The sequence below is a fragment of the Anthonomus grandis genome, chromosome 2 (genome assembly GCF_022605725.1).
Source record: "Anthonomus grandis grandis chromosome 2, icAntGran1.3, whole genome shotgun sequence".
Taxonomy (NCBI): domain Eukaryota; kingdom Metazoa; phylum Arthropoda; class Insecta; order Coleoptera; family Curculionidae; genus Anthonomus; species Anthonomus grandis.
In genome coordinates this window covers 8401985-8426593 of record NC_065547.1, presented here as the reverse complement: position 1 = coordinate 8426593, position 24609 = coordinate 8401985, and the positions used below count along the sequence as shown (strand labels likewise).

Sequence of the window (24609 nt, the reverse complement as noted above, 5' to 3'; positions counted from 1 at the left end):
CTGATATCACCGGTCAATTCTGAAACGCCTCGGCTACTGCCGGTGAAACCCGATGTACACCGGTGAATTCTGAAAAGCGCCTATACATGACTCTTCTCGATTGACATTTTATTCCGCTGCGTCACGTGATCTGTCAAAAATTGAAGGGAACGCCATTTTGTAATTTACGCTGTCAAAAAAAAAATTCTTGAGGAAAGGTCGGGCGGTCCGGGTTATGTTTCTTAACTAGCGGCACACGTGTTGAAAATCAATTTTTTACGTTTCAATATATAAGAAAAGCGGGAAATTCAGGATGGCGCAGAGCAAATTAAACGATTTGGCCGGGAAATTCGGTAAAGGAGGCCCCCCGGGACTGGGAATCGGCTTGAAGCTCCTGGCCGCAGCAGGAGTCGCCGCCTATGGAGTTTCACAGTCCATGTATACAGGTATAAAATCTATTTCAATTACTCCCTTATATCACTTAGGGACCTTCATAAACCTTTAAAGATTTATAAGAATGACATATTTCATAATAGTTGTTAGATAAGAGTACTGAGGAACTACTGAAAAAATCACTCTTGACCTTGCTTATCCATAATATTATATTTTATTCTTCGTGATTGTGCACAATGTTTCACAGCTCCCCTGCATACTGTCCAACTTCTGGAAGGCCTTTGAAATGTATATCTATGACAGCTTATTTCATCAACTAAAAAATCATATTTTCTTAAAACAACAAGGTTTCTTCAGTAGAAGGTTGACCGTCATGAATCTTAAGTTTTCTTACAAAAGCATACAAAGCTGTGGGACATAGGAGACGATTGGATGTTGTGTATTCAGATTTTTCAAGGGTCTTTGATGGGTTGGACCATGGTCTTATCAATGAAAAAATTATATTTATGGGTTTCCATCATGGTATTGTAAAACTCTTTGTCTCCTATCAGAAAGATCATTCCCAGTTTGTTGGATTCGATGGCTTTAAGTCAAATTGTTATCCCACACTAAGTAGGAAGCAACTTAAGGAAGCAATCTTGCCCTATTAATTTTTTCTATATTTGTCAATGATATCACTAGTACCATTATGTCTTGAGTGCCTTTTATTTGCAGATGACTTAAAAATATTTCTCATAATAGAATCTAAAAAGGATTGTGATCTATTGCAAAGAGACATTGATGCTTTAGCACACTGGTGTACAATAAATAAACTACCTCTGAATATTAAAAAGTGCAAGTGTATGTCAAATCTCAAATATTCACAATGAAATTAAACACAATTATAGGTTAGGTAATATTCCTCTAGAAAATTTTGACTCTTTGAGGGATTATAGTTGATAACAAACTGACATTCAACAAACACATTGATAAAGTTGTTAAATCTTCCTTGAAAACTCTTGGTTTCATAATCAGATCAACAAGAGAATTTAAAAGGTTGGACAGTCTTGTTAATTTGTATCATGGACTAATTAAGTCTAAATTACTTTATGCAGCAATGGTAGGGTTCCCTAAGTCTAATGTCCATATAGACAAACTAGAATATGTGCAGTGCAGGTTTTTGAAGTATCTATGCTTCAAAATTGATGGAATATATCCTCCAAGGGGGTATGACCATAAACTATCTCTACAAAGATTTAATTCTTTATCTCTGAGGCACTGCTCTATTCTCAGCAGGCAGCTTTTTTATTTAAACTATGCAACTATAAAGTTGATGCACCCGATCTTTTAAGGAACTTAAACCTTTTTGTTCCCCTATACACACTAGAAAACACCTTCATTTTTATTTACAAAATAGACCTACTAACTTAGCAAGAAATGCACCTTTATATCAAGCTTGCTCATGGTTTAATATTTTACACATCAATAATAATATTGACCTGTTTAATGGCACTATAGCTACATTCAAGCACAAAATTGCTCCAATGATCATGACCTTATAACTATTAAATATTTTTATATATATATATAAACTCTCCATGTAATTCTCTCTCACCTGTAGTAGACTCTGAAGTTATGAGCTTGAAATTTCCGCTGTTTTTGAGTGAAATTAATTTTTGTAGACTGCTAAATTTTATATGCTGCTTACCTAAGTTACCTAAAGTATCTAGTTTTTAGTTTTTTTCAGTTTATTAGTTTTGTATAATTACTTTTTATTTGTTAAGCATATAATACTCAATAATTTATTTATGTTATCACATATACAGTTTACATATGTCAAAAAAGATAAAATATTATTAATTGAAAAGAAATTACTTAAAAGGGTTTGTTAAAATAATTACAAACAATATTTTTCAAGTAAGATACATACTGACACAAAAGGACTAAAAACAAAAGAAACAGAAATATTAAAAATAATGGCACTTACAACATGTGAAAATCTGAATTAAGATACTTGTCAAAAGAATAGAATGCATTGTTTATTAGATAATACTTCACCCTTTGCTTAAAATCTTTAATTGGTCAAACCTTAGTCATATTCGGTAATACATTAAAAAACTTAATAGCCCAGTACCCTGGACCATCCTGACACCTCCCCAGATGCCAAAAGGCTAGTACCAAATTGTTCTGTGAGTGTTGGATTTATGGAAATCCCTGTGAGCTTGAAACTGACCCTCACACTGTTTAACATACAGCAGACACTTTAGCACTTACAAACAAGGCACAGTCAAGAGACCAAGATGAACATAAACATTTCTGCAATCATCCCTGTAACCTAAACCAGATATCACTCTTTCCACCTTTCTTTCTAAGCCAAAAACCATGCTTACCTCTGCTGCATGGCCCCAAGCAAGAGTTGCATATGAAAGATGAATGAAAAATGGCATGGTATGCTGTTCTTAGCATATTAGCAGAGATACAATTGCAGAGGTTTCTGAGCACATAGAGGCCCCTGTTGAGGGGATTTGAGGTTCCCTGAAAGATCATGAATATGCTTATCCGATTGCAGCTTTGGGTCCAAAAAGACTCAGAAAATACACCTCTGATGCATTTTCTACATTTAACAGGTCTCTCTTAGAAAATGTCACCTGATGTGTCTTATCCCCAAAGGTATTCAATACTCACCTGCCATGCAACATTAGAGACCTTGCAACACTCAAATGCTTTAGATGTAGGCTTAAAAAGTATCTGACAGAAAAGGCTTCACTATAACCTTGAATAGTTTTAGGCTTTATTTTTTTTCGAGTCTACAGTGTATGTTTTTGTATGTATATATAGATTTTGACTTTACTCCTTTTTATGTATACATTTGTTTGTTTTTTTTCTTAATTTTAAGTTGCTTTGTTAACAAAAATATTTGTTCATAACAATAAAGCTTATTTTGATTTTTGATTAAAAGCAGTCTGTTTGTGCAAAACCAATTTTCAGCCCTCTCCTGTGCCTTATGTTGTCTTATTATTAGGAATTTCCTGTTAGACAATGTTTAGTAAAAATAAAATATTTCCTCTTTTAGTTGAAGGTGGTCACAGAGCAATCATGTTTAACAGAATAGGTGGAGTACAAAAAGAGATCTACACTGAAGGATTGCATTTTAGGGTGCCATGGTTCCAGTACCCCATCATCTATGACATTAGGTAGAACAAAAGCAACCAAAAATCACTCAAACAAATCTTAATTTCTTCACTTTCACCCCTTAGGTCAAGGCCCAGAAAAATCTCTTCCCCAACTGGTTCGAAAGACTTACAAATGGTAAACATTTCCCTCAGGGTTCTGTCCAGACCAAACTCCAGTGCCTTACCAGTAGTATACAGACAACTTGGCTTAGACTATGATGAAAAAGTCTTACCCTCCATTTGCAATGAAGTGTTAAAATCGGTTGTTGCCAAATTCAATGCTGCCCAACTAATCACACAGAGACAGCAAGTTTCTTTATTAGTCAGGAGGGAATTGACTGAACGTGCTCAAGATTTCAACATTATTTTGGATGATGTTTCTATCACAGAGTTGTCTTTTGGCAAGGAGTACACGGCAGCAGTTGAAGCTAAACAGGTGGCTCAACAAGAAGCACAGAGGGCAGCATTCGTTGTTGAAAGGGCCAAACAGGAAAGACAACAGAAGATTGTACAAGCCGAGGGTGAAGCTGAGGCAGCTAAAATGATATCCTTTTATGTTTTTCAATTATTTGTTTTTTTTTTATTAAGGTGATGTAATTGAAAAGTTTTTTCCTTAATGCAAGTTTACTTAGGAGAAGCTATCTCAAGGAATCCTGGCTACTTGAAACTAAGGAAAATTAGAGCTGCACAGAACATTTCCAGAACAGTAAGTTTTTTTTTAATAAACCATTTATAAGTTTTTTTAATATAATTTTGCAAACAAAGTTGTGTGGAAATAAAAATCTAAGGGGTTGTGCCTTCTCGGAGACTATAAAATGATGTTAGATTCACAATTTTTTGCCAAGAAAACAGAAGTCACTGAAAGAGATTCTATTTTGAAGGGTAAATTGCATATTTTCTGTGTGAATAAATGCAGAAATGAATGCACTACAGCCTATTTTATATTTCTTGGACCTTGCCAAGGCCTTTGATAACACAATATTTCTGTCTAGAAGGGCAAGTTACCAGAAGCATTGCACGAGGCAGTGTCTTAGACCCTATACTCTTTCTTCTAATCTCTACATAAATAACTTTTTGAAGTAAAAAGTTATTTATAACAACACTTACATCACAGTAGTATCAATTTATCTGCTTTTGAACACTCCAACAAAGTAATATTCTGAATTCTACTGGTAAGGTCAGTCTAACTAACGCTATAAAATTCCTGGTAATGCACATAAATCAAAACTTGGACAAGAAAATTGGAACACATGTACAAGAACTAAACTATGTCTGTTATACTTAAAAAGGATTTATACCACAAATTCTTCAAAAGGATTTATGCAAAGAAATACTGAAAATAATTTATTTTGCAAATTTTTAATCTTTAGCAAAGTTTGGGGTTATTTTTTGGCATGTATCTAGTATGTTGGAGGTTATTTTTCTTACACAAAAGAGAGCTATTCAAAATATAGCATTTAGAGATTTCTGTAGAGGAAAATTCAAAGAAATGAATTCATTAACTGTCTATGTTTTATATATTTTGAATGTACTATTTTCCTTGTAAAAAATCAACATAAATTTCAAAAATTTGAATATTTACACCAAAATTATAATACACACTCATTAAACTATAATGTACCTCCACACAGATTGACATCTACTGAGAAATAATCAACAATTAAATATTTGCATTTCTTATTTCAATAAGTTACCGGCAAAATTAAGAAAGGAAAAAACAACATTCCATTTTTTAAGAAATCTTTATTTCACATATTACTTAACATTACAAACTTGTAGCATTGAGGAATTCATAAATTATAATATTATCTAAACTTCTGATTTTTTTTGCCATTTTCATTTTAATTATTTGTTTGCTTTGTCTTTTATGAATAAAGGGGAGGAGAAAGTAAACTCAAAGTCCAAGTCTCATCAATCAAGCGTCTATTTAAAGGTTACGCGGTTCGCCGCATTAGGGCATCATCAGACCTAAGTAAAATTAACAAAATTAAATAATACGGAGCAGAACGCTAATTAACAGAAAAGACATACTCACACTAACATAAAAATAAAATCAGTTTATACCATCGTGTATCGTTATTGACTAAAATATGAATTATAAAACGCCAAATATCACATCCAGTAAATTCTTTACATATTATTTTATAAAGAATGAAAACAAATACAATTATGAAAGAAAAAAATATACAATTTGTCTTTTATACTTAACACTACTATTTTAATATGTTTCTTATTTATTATTATTTCTATATATAAAATTTTTTGAATTTAAAAATATTGATTTGCTTTTGAATTATAGACTTGCTACATCTATCCATGTTTTTGTTGGTTCAACACCAGTTGTTCAATTCTGAAGGTTACAACTGCTCTTAATGTCATAATTCTGTACTTTCATTAATCCCCAGAGTATAAGCGGACTTATTTAAGCATTATTTATTTATTTATTTATTTATTAACAGAAAACTCCAGTTATAGATAAAAATACATTAAAAATCAAGTCATTAATCCTAGATAACAAACTAAATATTAATTTTGATAATTGATGCTGAACAAAATATAAAAATATGATCAACTAAAGCAGTATTTAACATTTTACACTAAACCTATTGGATGACATAAAGAGATCAACCTGACTAGATATCTCATTATAATGCCTTTGCACTACAACATTTTTATTGTTAAATGTTGAAAAAAATGGTTTTTTGAAAGTCCAAAGGTAGCATAACTCTACTTTACATTTTACTCTCCACTATGTAAAAGAGATGACAGATCAATAAGTAGGTATTTCATAAATAATAGAGGATATGATTAGGACAGCATCAAATTTAGTTAAGGACTTTACGAAAGAAGATTTTTTTAATAGTAATGTTAAATGGAATTTGTTCTTCATCTGATGTTTTAAAAAATTTAATTCAAAATCATGTTGATACAAACACTTTAGTGATGACAAGCCCTTATACTTATTTAAACCATAATGTTATCTATAATAGTAATAAGGCCCTTTATCGTACTTTTCATGCAAATAATATTAATCTGTATGGGATTTTAGAGTCTAATCACGCCAGTAACTTTGGTTCAGACTCAGCATCATTATTACATGCACATATTTTCAAATATTTTAAAATTAATATTTCATCGAATAAATTGTCTTTGAATCATCAAATTAATGAGTCTGAACTGATTACTGATCGTGAATTGAATTCTTCTTTTTTATAGACATGTCCGCGAAGGTTGAATTTCATTCATGTTCATATTCTACTAGTAAGATTGAAATTAGCTTTTCGAAAGGCTTAAGTATATTCGTTCTTAATATACAATCCCTAAGAAACAAGATGGATGAGCTTCATCTTTTGCTGGACACATGTAATTTTCCTGATATTGTACTTCTGACTGAGCACTGGTTGAGGCCTTGTGAATGTTTTTTAATATCTGATTATGTTCCTACATCAAATTTTTGTTGTCAACAATCTATACATAGAGGAACCATGATCTTGGTTAGGCAAACAATTGAAACGATTTTTTGTAATATTGATAAGTATGATAATTTTCTGTTAGAGAATGTTTTTGAATTCTCTCTTTCTTTTTGTAAGCGTTTTAATTTATATATTCTTTGTGTTTATAGGCCACCTACAGGAGATATTGCTATGTTTCTCTACAAACTTGATTCTCTTTTATCCCAGTTGTCCCTACACTCTAAGGTTATATTGGCTGGTGACTTTAATATCAACTACACTGATGAAACTGACTTCTCTTTTAAGTATTTTAAATTCTTACGACTTGAAAATGCACGTTCTCTCTCTCACACGAATAACTTCTTCATCTGCAACTACAATTGACTATTTTTGTACAAATTTTAATGACGTTTTATGCACAGTACTCCCATGCTATTCTTGCTAAAAATAATTGCCATATAATACTGTATTATCTTTATCATCATTATATGATAAGAATTTTCAGCAGAAGAAATTTCAATGCTTTTTCTGCTGCTACAGCTTCGGTAAATTGGAATGCACTTGAAACGGCTTCTGACCCAGTTCCTTTATTTTTTCAAGTTCTGTGTGATAAGATCAATCAGTGCTTTCCTAAAATGAGGCTTAAAACTAAGAAACGAAAACCATGGGTTACAAGAGGCCTTAGAATTTCAGCTAAAAACCTCCGTTTTTTGACTAAATTGTGCAAATATACAAATGTACAAATGAAAATACAAATACAAATGAAAATATCCTTGTATATCATCAGAAATACCGTAGTCTCTACAGAAAGACAATTAAAGCAGCAAAATCTAATTATTATAGGGACCGCTTAAATATGTCATCAAATAGGCAAAGAGAGTGTTGGTCGATTATTAATGATTTTAGACATTGCCATAGAAAAGTATCTGAACCGGAGTTAAGACCTGACATTTTAAACGACTATTATTGTGATATACCTAATATCTTGCTCAAGGGCATTCATAGTAACATTGATCCCTTACACTATCTTCAACAAGTGTCGGTTGAGCATTCATTTTTCTTTCATCCTGTCGATCTTACCAAAGTAAAAAATGAAATCAAACGCCTAAAAAACCATAAATCATCTGGAGCTGATGGGATATCTTCGAGGTTGTTACTCTTTTTGCCTGATTCAGCCTTAAATGCTTTAGTTTCTGCCATAAACAATTCTTAACATATTGGCATTTTTCCTTCATGCTTAAAAGAGGCAGTGGTTATCCCTCTTCATAAGGGTGAAGATTTGGATCAGCCTTGTAATTTCCGTCCCATTTCTATTTTGTCTACCCTCTCTAAGATAGTTGAAAAACTTGCAAAAAGCAGAATTTTGTCCTTTTTACATCATAATGGCATTTTGTCTGCAAATCAGTTTGGATTTCAAGCCGGTAAAGGGACTCATGATGCTGTTTTTAGCTTTTTGGAGAGCGTCTATGTGTCCTTGAATCCTGGAGAGTCATCGGCGGCAGTGTTTTGTGATCTATCCAACAAAGCATTTGACTGTGTGGATCATGGAATACTGTTATCTAAGCTGGATAAATATGGTTTTAGGGGCGTAGCGTTGCGATGGCTTGAGTCCTATCTATCAAATCGTACTCAGAAGGTTACAGTGTCTGCGCGTTTGTCTGCTTCTAGATCCCTAAAATGCGGCGTTCCCCAGGGTTTAGTATTGGGACCACTGTTATTTTTACTGTATGTGGATGACTTGAGTTCATTGAAACTGCAGGGCAAGGTGGTTCAGTTTGCTGATGATGCCACCATACTATGGAGCCATAAAAATTCTGATTATATTAAGACTTGTATCCTTGAAGATCTTTAGATTTTATCAGGGTCGTGTGCTTCCAACAGGCTCGTGTTTAATGTAAGAAAGACGTCTATTATGGGGTTTAAGTGCGATGTTCAGGGTCTGATGTTTGACGAAAATTCCCTCTTGAAGAATAAAGAGTGCTGCAAGTTCCTAGAAATTACCATTGATGGTCGCCTTTGGTTTGAAGATCATATTTTACATTTAGCTGGGAAATTATCTTCTGGATGTTTTGCAGTAAGAATGGCTAAAGAAGAGCTGGGAGGGGTGGTTGCACGTTCAGTGTACTTTTCACTTATTGAATCTCATATTCGGTATGGCTTGCCTTTTTGGGGTTTAACCAATAAGGGGCTACTTAACATTGTCTTTGTTATTCAAAAAAAAAGCAATTAGATACCTGTGTTCTGCTAAGTTAGATTCTTGCAAATCCCTCTTCATTTCTGAAAAAATTCTAACTCTTTTTTCACTCTTTATCTTAGAAACAGCTGCTCTTATTCACAAAATTCCCAAACTACCCTCTGACACTGGCCATTTGACTCGTCGTGTAAATGATGCTCCCCTACCTATTCCTACGTCTTTCCTCACCAAAAACTCATTAATTTACATAAGTAAAAAAATTTACAATCATGTCCATCAATCCTCTATGTGTTAGACATATATCGGATGTTAAGAAATTTAAAACAGAATTAACGCTTTTATTGGCTAAAGCATATTATAACCTGGATGACTTTTTTAATGATAGGTTTTAACCTTGGACATGTTGGAAAGTTTTTTTTTCTTTTTTCTTCTTTAGTTTTGTCAACAAGTTTACCTTTATTTAGTAATTGATTGTTTTATTTAGTTATCTTTAATTCAAGTATGTTCAAAAAGTGTAGTCTTCTTGTGTTTAATTTTGTTCATTGTTTTGTCAATTTTTGAAATTATATTTTTGTTTTGTTTTTGTTTTTTTAGCTTGTAGGATGCTTGTACACAAGATTATTCTTACGTAATATACCACATTTTCTTTCTTTCTTTCTTCTTACAATTAAAACTCCTATTGCTTCCTTTAAAATAATAAAAAATAAATTGGATATTGTATTTCAAACTAGTGACACAAAATGAGGTAATTAACTACAGCATGAATTCATTCCTTCATGAATAATAGTTCTAGTAATATAAAATAATTAATTTAAATTTCAGAAGTAGAGGAGTGCTTAATCATTTCTAAGTTTAATTAATCAGCCCTGTTTTAAAAAAAAGGAAATAAAGGGCAGATGGAAAATTAGGTATTCTTTCTAACCTCAGAAAAATTGTGGAAGAGCCTTGGGGTACTCCCTTGTCTCTCAAAGACATTTGATACAGTTTTACACTTGATTTCGTTGCAAAAATATGCTCTTAGAGGGGCTGTATTATAGCTCCTGTTACATCATATTAAAGAATATTATTAGGGATCCCAACACAGTAAGAATTGAAATACCCAGGCCCAGAAGCCCTACTCTTAAATAATAATATCCAATGCTAGTAATGTAGCAATAACAAGAACTGTTTCTAATTCAGTATCTAAGATCTAACTTCTGGGATATTCAATTTATTTATTCAAAATTTGGTCAATAAAATTTTTCCATGGAACAAGTAGATATTACCTAATACAATTGTTGCTTATTAAGTGACTTTCTCTGCTAAAAATTGTTTATTTTGATTCGAAAAGTTTTGATTAAACTTTTACTATAGATGGAAGATCAATTTATTACAGAACCTAGTAATGAAAATCATATTTAACAACCTAGACTTTTCTCTATACATCTTTTGTACACCTCTAAGATAACTGCTGTATGTTGTGTAGGCTAAATGCTAGTATGAATTTATTATTTCTGAAGACAATACAAAAAAATAATAATAAAAGGAGTACTAGTAAAATTTAACAATTTCTTAAAAAATATTAGTTATCAGCTAGAGTACTGTTAAGGCTCAAGAAAAAAATCTTAATTGTCTAGGAAGATTCAGACCTGTCCTAAATATAAATAAAGAAAACTTTATTAAATATCACCAAGTTAAAATATAGTGAGAAATGTTTCTTTTTTATATGAGAGCATCTATAGGTATGTATTAAATCTATTAAAAAATAAAACAAACCTTAAATATAAATACAATTAGATAAAATATCAATAACTCAACATGAATTACTGATTGGTGAGCAGTAGGTCCTCCAAAATTTCCCAAACACTGCACAGAACTGGTTGCATGCTGTACCTTAAAGTAGGACCGTTAAATAATTCTTTTTAATGTCTACGAATAGTGAGCAAAGTCAAATTTCTGTCTTTATTGAATATTGTTTCGAAAGACTAACTTTTGAAATAGATATAAAGGAGGATAGGAAAATATTTATACTTTATTACTTGCAAAGTATTGAAAAATGCGATACTTGTAACTTACGTGCGTCTGGGAGCGCAAATTTGTTTTAACTGTAAGGCCTAAGGATTTTGATGAATTTGTTATTTCAAAAGGAGTATTATTAATTCCAAGAGATAACATTTGAGAAGAAATATCCTGTCGTTCAGTACCAAAAAGTGTGACTGAAGATTTTGTGGGATTCATTGCAAGATTATGTTGGTTACCGAGTTCTTAACTATATCCTGGAAATCGGTATTTATATGCCCAATATACATCCTTTATAGCAAAAGAGTGTGTATCATCAGCAAATAGATGATTGCAAAACTGTAGACAATTATTTAGTTGACATATATATATTTTATATACAGGGTGTTCCGTTAGTCATGTTCCAAACTTCTAGGGTAGATAGAAAACATAAAAAAAAAGTTCATATGAACATGGGTCTGGAAATGCTTTCTCGGGGATCTAGATCTCTTGGAAAATAGCCTTTAAAAACTATGGTTTTCGTTTTATAGCTTGGGAACTACTTTAGCTACCGCAACCAATTTTGAGACATAAATTATTGTTAGTATATTTATTCTTTGGAACCTACTAAACAAAAATTTGTTTAGTAGGTTCAAGGAAAATATTTATTATCATTTTATAATTAATTGTAGATCCCTGCTGGCTCATTTTGAGGATTTTAAGAATGATTATTGTAAAAAGGACTTTAGCCCGATTGCAGTCACCGAAAGTTGGCTTAGTCTTAATATTGATAGTAGTGCAATACAGATCAGTAATTATCAATTGATAAGAAATGATCGTCAAAATCTTAGGGGCGGTGGTATTGTTGCCTATGTCCGGAATGGTTTATCATATGAAATTATTTTATCTGAAAGTCATGATTTTTTTGAAAGTTTATGGGTAAAAATTTTTATTAGTAAGGAGCCATACATTTTCGGCCTAGTCTATAGGCCTCCAAGTTCAAATATTCAGAGATTTTTTTTAACTTTAGAGGAAACACTAATTGACATTTTTTCAAATTTTAATAATATAACGTGTCTATAATTATAGGTGATTTTAACATTGATATATCTAAATTAAATTACTGTCATGCAACTCAGCTTATTTCTTTGTGTGAAACTTTCGATTTGAAGCAACTTATAACCGAGCATACTCCTATGACCAACAACACTAGTTCAATTATAGATCTTATTTTTACAAATCATGTTGGCATTTTGAAATCTGGCATAATAAGCTCTACATTTTCTGACCATTTTGGCGTTTTTTGTGAATTTAATGTATCTTATAGGTCCTTAAAAGATATAAATTTAAACAACTTTCAAGAGGATTTGGAGGCTGTTCCATTTAATTTAATATATGAATTCGAATCCATAGATGATAAGATACATTTTTTAAACAATAATTTACTCAAATTTTTCGACAAGCATGCTCCTATTAAAACTATAGTTTGATTACTGACATAATATTAAACTACTGCAAAAATTAAGAAATAAGGCATTAAAGGATTTTAAAACAACTAAACTGCCAGCTAAATGGAATTATTACAAACAGCTTAGAAACTATACAACAACAGCGATTAGAGAGGAAAAAAAGGCTTTTTATAGTGATAAATTTGAGAATTGTACATACAAGGACAAGTGGCGTGAACTAAGAAAAATATTGCCATCGAAGCAGAAGCAAATTCCTAAATCTTTTGTAAATACCAACAATTTTAATTCATATTTTATAGATAGTACAAGAGTGACAAATATTGATAATTGTGATGAGTTAATTAATATTATGATCAGAATGATAATAACTAACTATAAATTATATTATATATATATTATTATATATTATATATAATTATATATATTATTATTATATATATAATTATATATATTAATTATATATTATAAATAATAATAACCAACCTTAAATAAGTTTTCTTTTCATCCCACTGATTATAATACTATTTCTGCAATTATATTATGTATTAAGTCTAAAGCATTCGGGGTGGATAATCTTAATATTACGTTAATTCAACTATGCTGTCCTTTTATTATACCCTTTATTTTACATATTGTTAACGAGTGTATTAATAAAAACTACTTTCCCAAATGCTGGAAAGAAGCCTTTGTGTTACCATTGCCGAAAGTGCATAATCCAACAGATTTTAGTCAATTTAGGTCTATCAGTATTTTACCAACGTTTTCAAAAATTTTCGAACGCATTCTAGACTCTCAAATTCGTAGTTTTCTTAATAATAATTATATTTTACCACCTAAGCAATCTGGATTTAGAACAAATTATAGTTGTACTTCGGCTATGGCGGACGTTATTGATGACGTAATTCGGGCTAGGGATGATGGTAAGATTTCTGCTCTGGTGTTGTTGGATTATACTAAAGCTTTTGATTTCGTTAGCCACTCAATTTTAAAGTCTTTGTTTCATTATATTGGTTTTTCCGATGCTGCTATTAATTTAATTGCCTCTTATTTAAATAATCGGATTCATCGTGTTAAAATAGATAACGAAATATCTGATCCTTTGGAAGTTGAAAGTGGTGTGCCTCAGGGTAGTATTTTAGGACCCTTGTTTTTTATCATTTACACGTCTAGATTTTATCTTCAATTAAAGCATTGTGCCCATCATTTTTACGTAGACGACACGCAGTTATATTATTCATTTTTACCAGGAGATTTTAAAATGGCTGAGTTTAAAATTAATCAGGATTTACAAGCTATTTGTGATGTTTCTTCAAAGCATTTATTAAAATTAAATCCTTCGAAGTCATCTATAATATTCATAGGTAATCGAACTAATGTAAATAATATTTTAAATGGTATAAACATTAAATTGGGGAACGAAAGAATTCCAGTTGTTGACAAATGTAAGAGTTTGGGCCTTATAGTACTATGAAATTAATTTATTTGCATGGACACTATTTAAGTAAAGATATTAAGAAGCTTTTATGTGATTCATTGGTCCTTTCACAATGTAATTACTGTGATGTAGTGTATGGCTGGTGTCTTGATTATGAGGATAGGGGTAGACTGCAAAAACTCCAAAACTCTTGCATTCGACTAATATTTGGCATTCGCAGGAGAAACCGCATTTCCCATAAACTTCACGAACTTGGATGGCTTAATATGCATAATCGAAGAATTGCTCATTCTTTAATATTTTTTTATAAAATTTTAATATATCGTAGTCCGCCCTATCTCTATCAAAAAATAACTTTTAGAAATGATGTACACCATTTAAATTTAAGAAGAAATACTATTCTCATTCCGAGACATAAAACACAGTTATTTAAACGATCATTTTCTTACAATTTTGCTTATCAAATAAATTCTTTAAATTTGTATCTGGACCGATTATCAATTTCTTGTAATACTTTTCGTAATAGGATGATTGTACATCTAATGAATCAGCAGGGTATATAATTTAAGTTCTTCTTTTTAACTTTTTGAATGGTTGTTTTCTTGAGTAATTTATTACAATTTTTGGTATTGGGATCATTTTATTTATTTATTTATTGTCTGCAATAATTTTTCTATTTTTTGTTATTTAACAAAAAATTTAATCTGTTTTTTGGGTATTTGCAATGTGTATTGATTTGCTTGATGTTAAACTGTCAAATTTAGAATTTAGAACTCTTATATGTAGGTTTATTAGGTATATGATTAAAGAAAAAGCTGTATTTAATCAGTTATTAGTTAAGCGTTACTGTTAATGAGCGTTACTGAAATTACCATTTTTTTTAATGAAGTGTGGGGCCACAATGTTAAAGACCAAAATCTGCCATGGCAGAATTCTGAATTTGTAGGCCTTTTATTTGCGTAAATTTATTGCTAAATTTTGTAAACTTGTATTTTTTTTGTTTCTTTTATGCAAATAAAAAATATTTATTATTATTATTATTATTATAACAAATATTGGAAAATTTATAAGAAAGTCATAAAATCTGCCAGATATAATTATTGCTATCAACAGAGTAATTTAAATTAAAAAAATAGATCAAAGGAGTCTTGGAAAATAGTCAACAAATTAAGAGGCAAAACCAATTTATCATCTCAGACTTCAATCCTTGATGCTAGCCACATAAAAGAGTTCTACTGCAATATTGGGCATAACATGAATTATGATGCTTGCACTGATCATGTGGATTTTCGGGAATACTTAGATCTATTTTTTGGAACTAAAATTTTTTATATTGTATCTTTTATGACCCTTTACTCTGGTGATGGTTTTACCTGCTTTTTTTTAATGACTGGCTATTTTTAGCTTTATTTAGTTGTATATAATTGGAACAATTTTTGTAACCCTTAATTTTATTTTAGTTATAACTGTATGTCTCAAGTTTTGTTAACAACAATGCATATTTTGAATTTGATTAAATTGGTCAGCGCTGAGTCTGTTCTTGTCAATAGATCCGTTCTAATACCGAGTTCAAGTCTTTAAGAAGATTTCATTATCAATTGTATTAATCAATTTTTCAGACATTTTTGATAAAAATGATGAATTTGTTGTTTTATTTTAGATTGCCAACTCGCAAAATAAAGTATACCTAAGCGGAAACAGTTTGATGCTGAACATTTCCGATAAGGAGTTCGACGACCAGAGCGACAAATTGAAAAGTAAGAGCTAAAAACCTAAATTGGAAATATTATTTTAGTTATAGAAATTCCTATGTGAGAATATGGTTTATGAAACTGAAACCTTTAAATTTGTATATTACTTTCTAGGTTTTTAATTAATTAAGAGTACGGAGAAAGAAGCATTTGTTGTTGTGTGCCGAAAAGAGAAATGTTGCATATTGTTACTGCGTTTTGTAAATGTTTCAATAAAACAATCTTTCAAGGTCTAAATTGATTTATTTTATCCTGGAGCGATGACAAAAACGAAAAATAATACTAACAAAATATAGTTGGTTATAATTAAAGTTTTGTAACATTATTTTTCGTTTTGTTTTAGGTTATGATGGGTCCAATAATTTTGATAAATTATTGGACGACAAGCCAGACGGTGCAGTCTCCATACTGAGTTTGTCACAGTTTGCTGCTGATCGGCTTTCACCAAAGAATTATTCTTAAGTTGTCTAGAAAAGGCATTTTTTTGTACAAAGTTATGGGCATTTTAATATTTTCTTTTTATTTTTTTGCATACTGAAAAGCTTATTATATTTTTATATGCATTTTTCCTTTTTAACGGAAATAAGTGATAGTGAAACAATAAAAAAAAGAAGTAGTACTAGCGAATCATTTAATTTAAAACAGTGGATGCAACGCCTGAACCCATAATTACTGTAGTAAATTTACTCAGATTTTTGGTGACTATCACCCTGATGAAACCAATTTGCCGAAACACGTGAGACTAGTTTAAAAATAAATGAAGAGTGCTGTGCCTAAAAACAGCGCGCTCTAGTTTCAGTCTGTCAAAGTGTCGTCGCAAAAAAGCTGGTAAAGCAGTAGACTACTTTGCCAACATATAAATGTCACTGTCATTTAACGGATCACGGATCAGCTGTTCTCAGATTGTTTATTTAAAAAAAAAAATTCAACCTGTTTTCTTGCTTTTAGAAGTATTTATGTATGATGCTTTAGCTTTAACATTCCAAGAATGTGTGAAAGATTTATGACAATCCATTCACTGAGTTATGAATAATAAAGTAAAAAAGTCCCCTAAGAAAAAACTGCAGTTGGATCAAACGGTTTGCCAAAAGACCATATCGAAAAAATACAAGAAAAACGCCAAAAGGAGAAGTCGCAGGAAGAAAAGTAAAAGAACATACTATAGCATGCTGAAGAACGAACGGATCGTAAAAAATGCTGACGACTTATGCGACAGGCTTCAGGAGTTTAGTGTGGTCGACTGTAATATGAAACCTATGTGTGAAATGAACCAGTTGCCCCCTGAAATTACCGAATGGCAAAACCAGGTAAATAAAAGTAACTTCACCCAAGATATTCAATTTAAAAAATGCTTTACTGTACAAAGTGTGTATTACAATCTTATTCATATAACTGTAATGTAAACAATTTATCAAGACAAAGGAATGTCTATAATTGATTTTGGTGTCACACAAGAATCCCAATTACGGAATCCATTTACAAAAGTGTTACATAGCATACCCATACAAACATATATATTCAGCCACAAAACTATCTGTAAATCAATGAAAAGTGTAGATGAGTTAATTAATTAAAGCCCCTATGAAATAATATTCTTTAACTGCCCCTTAAAAGATGCAATCCTAGAGTCAAAAAAGCTTATCTGTCCTGACACTTGACAGACCATTAGCACTTTGAGCCATTCATGTAATTGGCTCATTAATACCATAATTGGTATGGTGGAATGGGACTTAAAATATTTCTGATTGTCTATTCAATCTGGAAGGCACCCTAAGTTTAAAAAGAGACAATAACTCGGGACAATCTATAGTAGCATTTAAAACCTTATGCATAAAAGATAAGTCGAGTAATGTTCTTCGTGACTCTAATGTGGGTAAGTTCAGGTTATCCCTGACCCACTGAAAGTAATACTCCTGTAATCACATATAAAAGCAGCCACCCTTAAAAATTTATTTTGAGTTTTTTCAATCTGCTCAATGTAGCAGTCATATGACGGGGACCACACAATTGAGCCATACTCCAAGATGGGCCTAACTAGAGAGCAATAAAGTAATCTAAAAGTAAACAAAGACAAATCAGTTGTAGACTGTTGGATAAAACCCAGCATTTTCATTGCCCTACCAGTCACCCGACTGATGTGACTTTTAAAAGACAACCTGGAGTCAATAAATATTCCTAAGTCAGAAACCTCTGTTCTGAAACCAATTGCTACATTATTTATTTTATAAAGAAAAGCAATAGGGTTTCTTTGCTTAGAAAAAGTAATCTTATGGCACTTATTGATATTAAGGGACATTCTATTCAAGTGGCACCAATCAAAGAACAAATTAAGGTCTTTTTGCAGGAGCACAGCATCGGAAAGGTGTGATAGGCCTAAATAGCTTCACATCATCAGCAAACATTAGCACTTGACAATTTTCAAGTTTCCAAACTAAATCAATCAAAAAGAGGCAAAACAAAACAGGGCCTGAGTGAGAGCCCTGTGGCACCCCAGATAGCACCAAAATTTCAGAGGAACATGTACCCCCAAGATTAACACTCTGGGTTCTACCTCTGATGAATCCCGAGATCCACTGAAGAAGAGGCCCCACAATACCTAAAGCCCGCAACTAAACTCTGCAACAGTACCCCATGGTTAACCCTATCAAAAGCCTTGGAAAAATCTGTATATATTGAGTCAACCTGAAGTCCCTTCTCCACAGGTACATACAGCACCAAATTAGCATCAGTATATCTGCGTTTTATAAATCCAAATTACTCACGATTAAATAAAGATTTAAAACTCCAGGCAATCCTATGACTGACCAAGGCAGTCAAGCAGCTTTGGCAACTCAGAATGGTTGGTTACACACAGCCCGATAATTGGAAATTTCATTTCTACTACCAGATTTAAAAATGGGTTTTAGAAAACTTCCCTTCCAGAGAGTGGGATAAGAACCAGTACCTAGAGATTTGTTAAAAATGAACAGTATTGGTTTCGTAAGAACACAAACACATTTCTTTGGGAAGAATGCCAGAATTCCATCTGGTCCAGCGCAGAGCTTATTCATAGAGGAAGTAATAACCTCATAAACATCCTACGTTTCTCATCCGAATAGACGGATGAAAAGTATTCTGCAAACATATCCACAGTATCAGATATAGTCATACTAATCCTGTTATTGTATGTCATTCTGGAGGAAAGGCTAAAACCAGTTCTTTTATTATAAATGAATATATGACCAGAAGTACCTCGGACTGCTAGCGCGATTCATTTCCACCTTATTAATATATTGTTGATAGCACAACTCTCTTAAGTACTCACATTGATATGTCAAAAATAGAAATTCATCATATTCCTGCTGTTGACCACTAATTTTAAACTTTTTGTGAATTTGTTTCTTTCTTATGATCAAACTGCGAAGCTCTGAAGAAAGCCAACATGGAAAAGAAGAAATTTTGTACCTCTTTAGAGGAATAAACCTTTCAGATTATAGATATAGATTCAGATATAGATCACATTATAGAAAATTGAAACTATAACATCAATAGATGTCTCTCCCAAAAACAATTGATTCCAGTCTATTCCAGCAAGACAATCGTTAATTGCTATGTAATCTCCCTTACCAAAATCATAAAAATATTCCTCATATATCGTATCATCAGAATGTTCTGCACAACAAAGGTCAAAACTAATTGCTGTATGGTGCAAGCTATTCTTAAAAATCTTGTCTATTGCACGTTCGACACTAATTAAATCTGAGCTACTAAATACAAGATCCAAGGCAACCCCGTTGGTATTTAAAACCCCATTTACCTGAAAAAAGTTATAGAAGCTAAAGCAGTTGGCCAGAGAAAGCACAGACTCTCTGTCATTTTCCAGACAACCACCAACCAATAAACCAAGATCATCATTCTCCCATCTAGCATGTGGTAAATTGTAATCACCTGCCAAGACAAACAAACTACTTGAATATCTACTATATACATGTTCAACGGATTCACAATGGCTTAAATAGGCTTAAAGTGGAGATGGAGATGGTATATAAATGCAACCAACAACAAAGCTTTGATTGTCAATTGGAAAAGTCAAATAGATCTGATAAATATCCACATCAACAAGTGGGATACCAATTCTATGTGTACATAAACTCTTCTTAGCCGCAATTAATACACCACCTCCACGAGCCTTGGTAGTATTTGTACCCATTTGACGATCATATATCTATATAAATCATAGTTTGGTACTCCAATTTCAGCCTCTGAATATTCAGATGTTAACCAAGTCTCTGCAATCATAACAATATCAAAGCAGCAGCAACTAAGTGCCTGCTGATAATCTTTTATTTTAGTTCTCATACCACCTGTATTAGCATAATACACGCAAACACCTGAACCAGAAGGGCCATCCCGCATTAAATTATGGTTTGATTCATTTGATTTTCATGAAAATTTATCTTGCGTTTATTATTTAACCAAAATTTTCGCAAGATAACCCCTCTAGGCCTGTTATCCGGCCTTAAACAATCATCCCTACAATCGCCGTTGATGCTTGTCTTAAAAGAAATAGTCTCACCCTTAACTTTAAGGTCCCTAATCTTATGGTTGAACAGTCAGTCTTATTAATACAGAACAGACTGTTATTATTTATTCTTGGATATATTTTTGAAATATGAAATTAAATTAATGTTTTATAAGAAGGCAGTCTTTATATTTAATGTGATTTAAAACATAATAGATAAAAAGGGCTGAATTTATATTATTATCCAGGTGCTGAGTTTTAAAACAAGTTAACATAGCATTATAGGAAATCATATATGGATATATACCAAACTTTCTGACATAAAGGAACCCTAAGTTGATTTGATTTAAAGAATCATTTTGAACCTTTTCAATAAGATCAACATTGAATTTGGTTTATGGTGCCCATATAATAGTAATAGTAATAGCTTTATTTATCTTAAGAATACATAATATTTCACACAGTATCATAGACAAGTCAAATAACAATAAAATAGTAAATTATACAAAATTGTTCATACATATGCAGGGAGTCTGGAAAGTCAATGATAATACTGAAAGGGCTGATGAAGCAACTCATAAGCACCCAGACAAACATAAAATGACCTTAGTAAAAAATCGATGGCTTTCAAGATATTGGCACTTTAGTGGAAGTCACCAAAATCCAACTCTTGGATTAGATTTTCGATTGTTATGCCTTAAAAATAGATATTCTTTAGAATTGAAGAAATTTTTTTTAGCTTTGCAATTTACTGATCAAAGACAAACACTAAACTAAACAGCCAAGACATTTAATAGGACATCTATTCTAAAATGAAGTACAGTAGGCTCGCGTTAATGTGAACTCAAAAAATTTTGACTTAGTTCGCATTACTGAAATGTTCACATTATGGAGATTATATTAAAAATAGCTAAAATTAAAATAAAAGGGCACTACATTGTACTTTATTTATGTTTGTATTTATTTATAATTTTATATTTATTACAGTTTTAAGCATTACACAAAAGTATTATTTAAAAAAAGATGTAATTTTTGTTTGCACTTTTTTTTGCGACAAGGCTACAGCCTTTTCTTCTAAACCTTTTAGTGTAATAATGTCCTTTATGTCGACATAGTTTTGATTGGCCCATTGTGTGACAATTTTCAGAGCTGCAAGAGCCTCCAAATGCGTAACTTTTTTTCTTCAAAAGTTAATATCTCACAGTCACTATCTTCTGAATCATTGCTATCGAGATTTTCCTCCACTGCGTCTGTATTCCATTCCTCAATGTCTTTGGGATTATAATCAATCTAAAAACAATCATATCTCAATGAAATTCTAAAACTATTACAGACTCTTCTTTTAATTTCCAAAAATCGAAAATTAAAAGGAGTAACTAGCACTAAATAACACCTGTTTAATTGTTTGAAGCAATGTAATGGTTTCATTAACTTAAGTAGCTGCTCTAACATCATTTTCCCACATCTCTTTTAGTCGAGCTAAAGGTAGATCATCCTCCTCCAAATTTTTTCTCAAAATATTCCAACATTTTGAAATTACTGAAGGCTCTATTTTTTGCCAGGCCATATGCAATTGCATAATAGCATATCTTAAAGTTATAACTTTTAGGGCCTTAGCTACTCCTTGACCCTTTGATATACAATTGAACTGAATAGGCCTTTTCTATAAAATAGTTTGGTTATTCACAAAACATTTTGGTCTAATAGTTGAAATAATGGTGTAACATTTAGGGGCATGTAGACAACAAAAATGTGTTAAAGGAAGGTTTTTGCTTTGTAAAAATGATTTAACCTAAAAACCCAATTTAGTCTTAAAACAATTAAAAAGCAAACAAAACTTTCACTTACCTCTGGAACAAAATGCTTAATAACCAATTTTTAAAAATATCCTGCGTCATCCAGGCATTTTTAGTGCTTTTATAGATGACTGGACTATCAAATCCTTTAAAACATCTGGGTTTTTGCTTTTCCTAGTACTTAAGGCGTTAGTTTGTGTGATCCTGTAGCATTTGTGCACCCCAAAAGAGTTATTCTTTGTTTAGCTATTTTTAGACCAGGCGCCGTTTTTTCAAAAATTGCAACATAGGTTTTATCTGGCAATAACTTCCAATATAAACCCGTCTTATCTGCATTATAAATTTGATCTTCACTAAGATTAAGCTACTTCATCTTTTTTATTAAGCCTTCAATAAAGGGATTTACAAGGTGAGGCTGCGAGGACAACTTTTCACCTGCAATTTTAAGCAGCCTTATACCATATCGCCATTTAAATTTTTGAAGCCATCCATCGCTTGCATTAAATTTATCGTTGAGTTTTAATTTTCTCTAAAGGCTCTAGATTTAGATAATCTAGAGCCTTTTCTTTAAGCATATCACCCGTAACTGGCAAATTTCGTTCACGCTGTTTGGTAAACCATTTATACAGCAAAGTTTCCATCTTGGGGTTTTCTGCACTTTTTAAAGTGCATTTTTTTATTTTATTAGGTCTTAAACTCTCTCCATCAACTTTTAGAATTTTTTCTTCTTTATTTTTAATTTCACAAATAGTTGATTTTGCTATTTGATATTTTAACACTCATACCATTTTTGTGCTCTTCCAAAATTTTTGATTTCTCATAAAGAGTTAAACACTTCTTATTAATTTTAACCATTTTAAAAGGCCACTGCGCAAAATGCGACACTCTCTCTTATTATTAACATCAACTAAATGACCAAACAACGTTTCAAATGCGTAAACCCAATATCCACTAACAAGCCTAGACAAGTCTAGACAGGATTACTAAAGATTTCTGAAAATTCACATTAATGAGTTGTTCATAAAATCGTAAGTTCACGTTACCGCGAGTATACTGTATTACTTATTTTTATTTTTAATACCTCAACTTTGACCCCTCATACTGGAGCAAATAATTGTGCGGCAACCTGGCTAATACCTAATAAAGTTGGCTTATTTAATCTACTTCAGTATTATCATTGACTTTCTGGACACCCAAGGACATCAATAAGTCACACAAAAACAGATAAAATTCAGACGAAATAGCCATATTACGTCTATATGTACATTTTATTACGTCTACATGTACATTTTATATATGTACATATATAAAAATTCAAGTTAATAAAATTAAAAAACAAATTGCCTATCTTCTGTCAATGGGTAAAATTTGACTTTACTGTAGATACAAGCATCTGTTACAATTTTCAAAATAGTCTTAAATTTACCATATAATAGAGGCATACTCCAAGCAAGGTCTTATTAGTGCATTGTATAATATTAGGTTTTTAAATCTTTAAAAAAATTTTGAGTAATGAATTAAGAAGCCAACAGTTCTGTATGTGCAACAATGACTCTGTAATGTTTTTAATTTTAAAATTTTGCTGATGCCGGTACTCTGAAGAAAGATCTTTGCAAGTGTTTTTAATTAACTTCTAATTATAGAGTTAGAAATTACATATTGTAAATATATCAGACAGAAGAAGATGCAAGGTGCTTCCTTGAGGTTGATATAAGTGCCTTAGATAAACTTTTTCTCATTAACTTAATTTAACCTATCAGAAAAGTATGACCTCAGAAACATACCTGTTCCTGGGTCTCTACAGATTTGCTTAGTTTTTCAGTATAAAGCGATCAACTTTATCAAAAGCTTTGGTGTAGTTGGTAAAAAACATTTTCCTCACATAATATATTGACTTTTGTACCTATTAGAGTTGTTTCATTAAATCAGTCAGACTTATATTCTCAGAAAACCCTCATTCACTGACATTTAAATCATTTTGTAATATTAATTTTTTTGTTTTATTAGGACCAAATAGCTTACTGGAAATCCAGAGCCATAACCTTAGAAATTGAGAACAAAATGCTTAGGAAACATCTGCGAAATGTGTACACCCAACAAATAGAATATTATCAGCAACCGCAATGGCAAGAGATTACACATAATGACACCAATGACTTACCACAAACTTCACAGCCTGAAAAAGAATGTGTAAATACTCTGACAAAATCTGAGACTGAGCCTGAACCTATGGTCAATAGGCTGAAAGAAATGGAAAAAATTTATGGTGACAAAGCAGCTAAAATCATGGGGATGGAGACGGCTATTCAGTTAAATTATGAAAAGTTGGTCGAAGAAGGCTCTTTGACCTATTGGCCTAATGTCGCTATAAATTTATAGTAAATTATTGTAAAAAATATATGTTTTTTGCAGTAAACCTATGTTGTTTTTTTATTTATTGTCACATTCCATATTTGTAACAAAAATTCATATATTCACACATTAATCTTTGAACCCAGAATAAATTTCAA

The 24609-nt window shown here is 31.7% G+C and overlaps 2 protein-coding genes and 1 long non-coding RNA gene across 4 annotated transcripts in view; 2 read left to right on the top strand and 1 right to left on the bottom strand.

Annotated features, from left to right (window-relative positions):
* Positions 1–167: 167 nt before the first annotated feature.
* LOC126748685 (prohibitin-2) lies at positions 168–16424 on the top strand. 2 transcript variants are annotated; one of them, XM_050458067.1, is made up of 6 exons: positions 168–425; positions 3425–3545; positions 3609–4068; positions 4153–4230; positions 15712–15808; positions 16146–16424. In XM_050458067.1, exons 1-6 carry the CDS (start codon positions 293–295, stop codon positions 16262–16264), a joined length of 1008 nt encoding a protein of 335 aa, XP_050314024.1. In that variant the 5' UTR covers positions 168–292; the 3' UTR covers positions 16265–16424. The 2 variants fall into 2 exon arrangements, with proteins under 2 accessions (XP_050314024.1, XP_050314030.1); XM_050458073.1 differs by lacking the exon at positions 16146–16424 and adding an exon at positions 15917–16039.
* Positions 5248–24609, bottom strand: part of LOC126748747 (uncharacterized) — a 36808-nt gene continuing 17446 nt past the window's right edge. The window contains exon 3 of the long non-coding RNA XR_007664808.1: positions 5248–5492. This is a non-coding gene — a long non-coding RNA (uncharacterized LOC126748747). The remainder of the gene's footprint in view (positions 5493–24609) is intronic.
* LOC126748725 (gem-associated protein 8-like) lies at positions 16676–24515 on the top strand. The gene is made up of 2 exons (XM_050458127.1): positions 16676–17109; positions 24107–24515. The coding sequence occupies exons 1-2, from the start codon at positions 16828–16830 to the stop codon at positions 24476–24478; spliced, it is 654 nt and encodes a 217-aa protein (XP_050314084.1). The 5' UTR covers positions 16676–16827; the 3' UTR covers positions 24479–24515.